Source organism: Anomaloglossus baeobatrachus, chromosome 9 (genome assembly GCF_048569485.1).
Source record: "Anomaloglossus baeobatrachus isolate aAnoBae1 chromosome 9, aAnoBae1.hap1, whole genome shotgun sequence".
NCBI classification, from domain to species: Eukaryota; Metazoa; Chordata; class Amphibia; order Anura; family Aromobatidae; genus Anomaloglossus; species Anomaloglossus baeobatrachus.
In genome coordinates, this window is record NC_134361.1 from 113,653,696 (window position 1) to 113,663,595 (window position 9,900).

The 9,900-nt window shown below is 50.4% G+C and overlaps 1 protein-coding gene and 1 pseudogene across 1 annotated transcript in view; one reads left to right on the forward strand and one right to left on the reverse strand.

Annotated features, from left to right (window-relative positions):
• The window catches only part of CAPN6 (calpain 6), an 87,498-nt gene extending 86,658 nt beyond the window's left edge, over positions 1 to 840 (reverse strand). Inside the window, exon 1 of the mRNA XM_075322711.1 lies at positions 676 to 840. Coding sequence (XP_075178826.1) covers positions 676 to 840 — 165 coding nt within the window. The remainder of the gene's footprint in view (positions 1 to 675) is intronic.
• A 6,324-nt stretch (positions 841 to 7,164) lies between these two features.
• LOC142251837 (cell adhesion molecule DSCAM pseudogene) lies at positions 7,165 to 9,520 on the forward strand (annotated as a pseudogene).
• The last annotated feature ends 380 nt before the right edge of the window (positions 9,521 to 9,900 follow it).

A 9,900-nucleotide genomic window follows, 5' to 3' on the forward strand; every position in this document is an offset into this window, starting at 1 on the left:
TATTGATATGTATTGTCTCAGTCTCAAAAGGTTGTGAGAAACCCAATGCTTACAAAAATCAGGAGCCTCTCAAGCTGTCAAGGGGATTTCAGGAATTACATTAGTATCCTCTATTCATGATCATGTTACCAGATGGCAGAAAATTCCCTTCCAGAAATATTTCCTTGCCTTGTCAGTATGTTAAAATTATCAAATTGTCTACATATTTTTTTTCTTTAGAAAACATCTTGAAGTATGTTAGAAAATATATTTCTCCATCAAAAACATGAACATTCTAATTTCTATTTCTTGCTGCTTATATAGTTCTAACATATTAATTACTTTTTCTTTCTGTATGGAAAAATAATATCTACTTTTGGGAGAAGAATGAAGACCATAAATAAAACTTTCTCAAAAACAGTTAAAAACCCTTCTTTATCTCCTTTATTAAGGCCATGGCCTTTTCTTTTTAAGAGTGGGAGACCAGGATATGCAAAACTCAGGCTCTTCATTGCGTTGGTATTTTGACAGCAGAGTGAGACTTCATGTTTCTGAGCTAGGAAATACCACTGTGTGTTGTGTGTGTGTGTGTGTGTCCTAGCGAAACCAAGAAGATGAAGTAGGATGTGCTGTTAGGCATTGAGAAATATTACTTTAAAATATTAAGTTATGTATGTAACGGTATAGGTCACTCACCCCGGGGCGTTTCCACTCTATTCTATGTGGAGGTGCTTTGCTGTAAAATAAGGATTCATCTGCTGCCGGAAACTCTGGATCTTCAAACAAACTTCCAGCTTTTTTGCATTCATTCTTCAGCTGCCAGTAATCCTGATTTTTCAGATGTCTGATGGGCGATGTCATGTCCTATCCACGGAAATTTAAAATTTGTGAAAATTAGTTTATGGTGTTTGCACACGAACATTCCTATTTGCTTTTCCAGCAGTATTTAAAAGGGGTTGTCCGGTCTAAAATTACAAATATGCAGTTACTTTGCGTGACTGTAGACTTGTGAATCCTCATATGGCATGTGCTATAAGGATTCTCCAGTGTCAGAGCTGGCAATGGCGGTCATGCAATATGCATACCCTTGGCCAGAATCCAATTAGGTGGCCACGGCCTTGCGCACTTGCATTGAGCGCGGCCGTGCCCATGTAAATACATGTGATGGTAGTGTGGCGCCCCTGACCTGGTCAGGCACCACTGAGTACTGCACCCATGCTGGGGACAGTACAATACAGGTAATCCAGAAGGCTGACCGAGGTGTGACTACACAGGCGCATAGTGATCAGGTCTCACACATGTACCTTTGAGAGGACCCCTGGGGATCCCAGGAGGGGGAAAAGCCTTCACCTCCACTGGAATAGTGGAGGGGGCCAAAAGCCTCCATCTCCTCTCAAGGGGTGTGGTAAGAGAGCCTGGTTGCTAGGTGGCGTAGGCAAGAACAGGAGAGGAGGAGCAGTGAGCCGGTTCAGTGCAGAGTCCAGGGAGCTCAGAGAGGAGCAGATCCCGTGGGCTGCTGTAGTCTGACAGCGTCCGCGCAGTGGCTACCGACGGGGGAGAACGGTCACCTAGGAGGGCTACCCGAAACCCATCTCCAGCTAGAGAGAGAGCACAGAGTGGGAAGTAAGGAGACTGCTAGGGAGAACCAGGCCCAAACGGGCGGCAGATCCCGGAGCGGGGATAGATCCAACTTTCCCTGCTAAACCTGCCGGTGTGGGGCCCTCAAAGCCCACACCACAACACCTAAAAGCCGCAGCCACGTAGCCACAGTTAGGGCCCACAGTTCACAGGAGGCAAGCAGCTGGAGTGATCTGGCCCAGGCAACAAGCAAACGGCAAACGAAGGGGAGAGAGGCTTCAGCAACTTCCCTGGGTGACCCCCATAGGGACTAAAAGTCGGGGTTACCCCAAACCACCAAGGGCTAAGGAAGGCGAGTTGGTAGTCACCATCAGAAGTCAGCCTGAAGGATACCTGGTTCCAGCCTGGTTCATCCCAGCTACGCCCGGGTTACTCACCCTGCCATCTGAAGTGAGTAAAACCCCTGAAAGACATTCTGCGTGTGTGGAGTTATTCTGCGCCTTGTGGTTCCACGCACCTACACAGGGTCCTGGGGCTTGCCTCACTCTCAGGAGGCTATTCCAACTAACTGCACTCACCATCAGCCCCAGGCGTCCCTCAACCTGCAGTGGCGGTCCCCACTGGCCGCAATACTGAGAGTGGCGTCACGACAAATAGAAGATTCCCTACCTGTGACGAGATCCAGCCGAGTGGAGTCCCTGAAGGTAATGCACCGACACAACACCTGTGGGGCTTCACATCTGGCGTCACGAACAGGATAAGGACTAGACCTGTTCAGACAGGTGACCATGTGCCTGGGCGGTCCGCTTGGAAAATTGGAAGCGCCGCCATATTGCCACCATGAAAAGCGCGCTGAAAAACAACAGCAGCCCGCGCTGGGAGAAGTTACCGCCCACGAAGAGGTGTGGCTACCCAGAGATCCCCTGCAGAGTTCTGACCTCGCTTGTGAAGAGAGCAGAAGCGTCCAGAGACGGCGGAACGGAAAAGAAGCCAGCAACTTGCTATTAGAGAAAATGGCGTCTGAGTGCAGAGACCCAGAGCCAGGCTCCGCTGCCTGGTGGTGTCGGGAGCTCGCCGAGTTCTGCGATCAACTGGAGGCCAGGGTCGGAAGGCTGATCAGAGAGGGACGGACGGAGTTTCTGTGGATGACCACGGCGGTTCAGGCCTATGAGGGGAGAGCCGCGCGCCGAGTGCCAGACCGGGCGGTGACGACTCAGACCCCGATGATGCTACCGATGGGCGAGTCCAGTGATGCCCCTGCCAGCGCGAGTGCCCCGACCCCTGCTGCCACGTCCGCGGTCCCTGAAGAGGCGTCCGGCGCGGCGACGCTGAAGCAGGCCGCAGCCACGCCCGGTGCAGCCTGCCAAGCTCAGGCCGCCGCAGCGATGCCCTGCTCGGCCCACCAAGACCCGGTCCCTGCAGCGATGCCCTGCCCGGCCCGCAAAGAACCGGCTGCCACCGCGACCCTCATCCGCGCTGCGGGTGTGACGCTGACCCAGGCCGCCGCCATGCTAGGCCCGGCCCGCCGAGACCCCACCGCAGCAGCAACGCTCGTCCGCGCCGCAAGTGAGGTGCTGAACCAGGCCGCAGCCACGTCCGGTGCGGCCCGCCAAGCTCCGATCGCTGCAGCGACGCCCAGCCCAGCCTGCACAGATCCCATCGCAGCTGCGACGCCGATCCAGGCCGCTGCCATACAGGGCGCGGCCCGCCAAGACCAGGCCGCCGCCATACAGGGCGCGGCCCGCCAAGACCAGGTCGCCGCCATACAGGGCGCGGCCCGCCAAGACCAGGCCGCCGCCATGTCGGGCGCGGCCCGCCAAGATAAGATTGCCTCGCCATTTACCCCGGCCTGCAAGGCCAGAGCAGACACCGCTCCCCAGTCCAAGGAGGTCCCGGCTAGGAAGCCCACGCTGGGGGAGGACCCCGCGTACTGGCAGCTGAAGGCTGACATGGAGGCCAAGTTTCCACAGGAGATGGTGGATCAGTACATGCTCCCTCCGCACACCCCCAAGAGGATTCCGACAACTCCTGCAGAAACCACGTCAAAGAGGTCCCCGTCTGGGTCTGCTGAAGAAAGCCCATCCCCAGCACTGCCACCGAAGGGGTGCTCAGAAGAACTAAGGGGGAGAGGAGGCCAGGAAGCTGAGGCGCTGACCCCGGAGATACCAGCAGTGGATCCATGCCCAGAGCCGGAGATGTTGCCATATTCCCGCTGGGATGAAGAAGACCTGACACCGTCTGCTGAGGAAGATCTGCCCCAAAGCCTCACCTGGGAGCTTGTAAGCTGCACCTCGCAGAATCCAACCCGCAAGACACGGCGCCGCAGCAGAACCCAGTTTTCCCCTGCACCGCCATCCCCAGAGCAGAGAGAAGTCACGGCCAGAGACCTAGAAGAAAAACGGTTCCTGAGAAGAGCCAAAGCACAGGTCAGAGGACCCCTTTGTAGAGGAGTTGTGGAGGACTTTAGCCTGAAGTCAGGATACGGATTCATCGTTGCACCTGGTATAAAGGAAGGTATCTTCGTCAATAGAAGAGATGTGAGAGCTCATTTGCCCAGAGGACACCCTGGCAGAAACTTAAAGATGGGAGACTCCGTACAATTTACCATGCATCAAGGAGAAAGAGGGTGGTACGCGCTAGATGTAGCACCATGTCCTAAAGAAGAAGAAAGGAGAGACAGCGATAAAGAAAGAAAAGACAAAGGACCTACTGATGAGACAACCACAGATGAAGAAAAAGGTCAAGGAAGCAACAGGTGCCGCAGCCCTACAGGCCCAAGCCCTGGTGAGGAGGAATCCATGTAAATAACATAAGAAATACAGCAAGTTACCAGTTTTGAAGTTTTGCAACGTTTTCAAGTTTAAGTAATGTGCCCACATAAACTAATGTGAGAAATGAACCTTAAGGCTATGAACTGGCTATAGCCACAAACTCTCGCAGTGTAAATAGTTACACCAGAGGGCACCACCACCACCAGAGTCAGCCTGTTTAGGGGCTTGGCTCGTCTGCAACCAGGGAGCACGTCCGTATATAGGGCCTTGGCTCACCTGCGACCAGAGAGCATGCCTGTTTATGGGGCCTGGCTCTCCACCACAAAGAGGGTACCTGGTCAGCACCAACTGTGGAGGCCGCCTCTGCATCCTGCCAGAAGAGGCTGAAGGCGCGGATCCACCAGGCCAGGTATACCCTGAGACCACCAGACCATGAAAGCCGCCTCTACATCCTGCCAGAAGTGGCTGAAGGCGCGGCCAACGTGAGAGGGTTTTGGGTGGGTTAACGGACTTGTGGGTGGAGGGTGGTGATGTATGGTATCTGGTGCTTTTAAAAATGTTTTACATGTTTTAATGTTTTATGCATTTTAAAATGTTGTCTTGCAGCCCGAGGACGTGCTGGTGATAACTAAGGGGGAATGTGGCGCCCCTGACCTGGTCAGGCACCACTGAGTACTGCACCCATGCTGGGGACAGTACAATACAGGTAATCCAGAAGGCTGACCGAGGTGTGACTACACAGGCGCATAGTGATCAGGTCTCACACATGTACCTTTGAGAGGACCCCTGGGGATCCCAGGAGGGGGAAAAGCCTTCACCTCCACTGGAATAGTGGAGGGGGCCAAAAGCCTCCATCTCCTCTCAAGGGGTGTGGTAAGAGAGCCTGGTTGCTAGGTGGCGTAGGCAAGAACAGGAGAGGAGGAGCAGTGAGCCGGTTCAGTGCAGAGTCCAGGGAGCTCAGAGAGGAGCAGATCCCGTGGGCTGCTGTAGTCTGACAGCGTCCGCGCAGTGGCTACCGACGGGGGAGAACGGTCACCTAGGAGGGCTACCCGAAACCCATCTCCAGCTAGAGAGAGAGCACAGAGTGGGAAGTAAGGAGACTGCTAGGGAGAACCAGGCCCAAACGGACGGCAGATCCCGGAGCGGGGATAGATCCAACTTTCCCTGCTAAACCTGCCGGTGTGGGGCCCTCAAAGCCCACACCACAACACCTAAAAGCCGCAGCCACGTAGCCACAGTTAGGGCCCACAGTTCACAGGAGGCAAGCAGCTGGAGTGATCTGGCCCAGGCAACAAGCAAACGGCAAACGAAGGGGAGAGAGGCTTCAGCAACTTCCCTGGGTGACCCCCATAGGGACTAAAAGTCGGGGTTACCCCAAACCACCAAGGGCTAAGGAAGGCGAGTTGGTAGTCACCATCAGAAGTCAGCCTGAAGGATACCTGGTTCCAGCCTGGTTCATCCCAGCTACGCCCGGGTTACTCACCCTGCCATCTGAAGTGAGTAAAACCCCTGAAAGACATTCTGCGTGTGTGGAGTTATTCTGCGCCTTGTGGTTCCACGCACCTACACAGGGTCCTGGGGCTTGCCTCACTCTCAGGAGGCTATTCCAACTAACTGCACTCACCATCAGCCCCAGGCGTCCCTCAACCTGCAGTGGCGGTCCCCACTGGCCGCAATACTGAGAGTGGCGTCACGACAAATAGAAGATTCCCTACCTGTGACGAGATCCAGCCGAGTGGAGTCCCTGAAGGTAATGCACCGACACAACACCTGTGGGGCTTCACAGTAGGATTTAGAATTTTATACCGGACAAGCCCTTTAATTAGGTTCTCTGTAAAAGGTATCAAGGCTCTGAGGAACATGCTTTACTTTATCCATGAAGCACACCCACCTTGTGAGTGCATTGCTTATAAAAGCACTAGATGAGTATTCACAGATTCTAATCTAATACCCACCCATAGGTCCATCAGTCAAACCCTAAGGTTGTGTGCATACGTTTTTTTTATCGCGTTTGATACATTTTTGAGTGCAGATTTGTTGTAAAACCTGAAGGAAATCCAGATGCCACCAAAGTCAACGAGAATTATGTAGCACATGAGACTTATTTGTGACTTGCAGATTTGGTGCAGAAAATCTGCAGCATGTCAATTCTTTCAGCCTTTTTGCAGCGTTTTTTTTCACCCACTAACTTCAATAAAGTAAGTAAAAAAAACACAGGTATAAACATCATTCTGGATTTGCTGCATCTTTGTAACGCTTTTGCTTGCTTTTTTTGCAGGCAGTTTTAGACAGCAGTGAATGCTATAGAGATAGACAACAACAACCTACATTCATATGGTAACTATTCTCTTGCATTGGTTTACAGGTGTATTAAACATAATATATTGGTTGTGTGTGGTTGTAATTTGATTTTGCACCTAGGTCTTCTCATATGTTTACATTGGCTTAGTTCTCCCTTTGTGAGACTCCCATATTTTCACACCTTGGAGCCATTATTCACACACCATGTTTACTTTCTTTTGTCTTTATACATATATGTCTACCAGTTTACCCTGGTGCTAGTGTGAGAATACAATATACTTTTCTATGAGCTGTTACTGTGAGAATACAATATATATTTATCTCTGTACTTTTTCTATAGCTAGGCTTTCTTTTCTATATGAGTAACAAGAGACTAAGCATGTGTATATCAAGGTCAGCAGCTGATTTTGTGAAACAAGGGAACAGAATGAAAATATTGATAACAATGGCTGACCGTATCTGCGCAAGTCCAAGTTTATGACTGTGCGCCCCTGCTCGAATTCTAACCTTCTGTGGGACCGTAACAACACCATGAATGAGGGATATTGTTCTGCCCTCCAAAGCAGTTGGAGACCCTTCGCCTACAATCAAATGGATGAAGGAAAGTAACAGGACACCCACTCTAGTAACGAATGATGGGCGAAGGAGTCTCTACAGCAATGGAAGCTTTATCATTTGAATGGTGAAAGCAGAAGACTCTGGGTATTACAGCTGCTCTACCTCAAAATGCATGGGAGTCCTAGCAGATTGTCCTAAATCTGCAGGTTCAAGTGCCTCCTGACCAGCCCTGGCTGACCGTCTCCAAAAGCACATCCTCTTCTATAACCCTTTCCCGGATACCAGGAGACAATGGAAGGAGCTCTATCTGAGGTTACATACTTCAGTATTCAGAGGATAATAGTGAACAATGGGGCAGTTCTCCCATCAGTCCCAGCGAACGTTCCTATCGTTTGGAAAATTTGAAATGCGGCACTTAGTATTAATTTATTCTGACAGCCCAAAATGGAGTGGGGCCGGGATGCATCAGTGAGATCATAGAGGCAAAAACCATTGGGAAAGAGCCTCCGTTTTCAATAGAACAAGACCTGTTTGCCAGTATAAACACCACAAGGGTGAGACTCAGTCTGACTGGTTGGAATGATGGCGGATGTCCGATCACATTGTTTAACCTCGAGTACCGACCATTTGGCACCACAGTGTGGATCGTGGCGCAGAGAACTTCCCTGTCTAAGTCCTATATACTGTATGACCTGTAGGAAGAAATGTGGTATGAACTGCAGATGAGAGAGAGCAACAGTGCAGGTTGCACCGAAAAGCAGGCCAATTTTACAACACTGAACTATGATGGCAGTATGATCCCCCCCAAGACTCATATGTGATAACAACTAGGGAATAACAAAATACATGCATAGACTGTCCCTATAAAACTTAAATACTTTATTAAATCCCTTAAAACCACACCGTGATTACTAAAAGTGCACAGGATAGATTGCTAGCCCTCAATAGATGCACCTATCTGTGCACTGCCTAACAGCGGGGGTTGGCACCCTAAAAATGCAATATGGCGCCCCCACTCCACGACGACTTTCCCTGCTGCCCCTGAAGTCCCTGCCGGAAAAAAGGTGCCGTGCCTAAGATAAGTGCAACAAACAAATTGGTGTGGCAGGTGGACAGTAGGGAGGAAAAAAATCAAAAACATATCTCATTGATGTGAACGGAATGGTAATTTCAAGCCTCAATGCATTTCTCTCAGAGGTGGGTTCCTCAGGAGGCCAATAGTAAACTTCAATGGTGGTTCAGGAAAACCCTCTGTAGCCTAATGGCTGATTCAAAGAGGGGATCCTGTTGATAAATAGCACACTGCAGACCCAAATAGTGCTGGGGCCCAAGGGGAACACCCTATTCAATGAGATCACCAAATGAGTGATCCCCACACTCATGAAGTCCATAAAGTCCAGTGAAGAAGGACTATCAACAAGGGAATCAAAATTCTGGTGACCATCTTCTGCATCCTGATTGGCGTCCTGCTCCTGTTTGCTTTACTGCTGATTGTCAGACGTAGAAGACAAGAACAGATACTGAAGAGGCTGAGAGATTCAAAAAGTTTGGCTGAAATGCTCATGAGTAAGAATACAAGGACGTCGGACACACTAAACAAGCAGCATACCTTGAGAATGCACATTGATATTCCCCAAGCACAGCTTCTTATAGAAGAGAAAGACACCATGGAAACTATCGATGACCGATCTATGGTGCTATTGACTGATGCAGATTTCAGAGAGTCATCAAAACAGAAGTTGTTAAATCTCACTCACACTGTGCATTACCAGTCCGTCTCACAGGCTACAGGGCCCCTGGTCCATGTTTCAGACGTCCAACCTGGGACAAATCAAACCACTAGGAAAAACGCAAAAGCTAGTCCGGCTGCCTGAAATAAATACGCAACTCAGGGGACACTTAACAGACCGCACCCCACCATATCTGCACACACGCTAACAACAGACTGGAGGCTGCCGACACCAAGAGCTACCGCATCAGTAGACAAGGAAAGTGACGGCTACAGTGTGAGCCCATCACAGGAGACAGACCGAACACGGAGCAGCATGGTCTCTACAGAAAGTGCCTCGTCCACTTACGAAGAGCTGGCAAGAGCCTACGAGCATGCCAAGATGGAGGAGCAGCTGAGACACGCCAAATTCACCATCACAGAATGCTTCATATCAGACACTTCGTCAGAGCAGCTGACTGCAGGAACTAATGAATACACAGACAGTCTGAGCTCTAGCACTCCATCAGAGTACGGGATAAGCAGTTTTACTGGATCACCCCCCCAAACCTCTGGTGGAAAAGTGCAAAATATGGCAGCTCCAAAGGCACATCGGCCAGGTTAAACAAGCCAAATGTGCAATTGCTCTTACTGAGAAAGGAATTTATACCAGCTATATTATGAGGTCTGAATTTCTCCGCCAGCTCTCAGCGACCTTCAATCTAAGATTGCAGCAGACATTCACTAAGAAGGAGATTTCCCAAAACTATGAAATTTCTCCTTAACATTAGTAATGGAAAGACGTCTATCAGACAACCCCGTTACTAACCCATGTTGTTACCCTTAATGCAAGTGTGGCACCCTTGGGCTTCATGCGCCACAGGGTATTACACCACTTTTGTGGGGTAATATCTATCCTGGGTTAGGAGGGGGGTTAACCTGTCGGTGCCTTCACAAAACACACACAAACAACAGCAGGTGCTTACTCACTGAGGTGGTGAACTA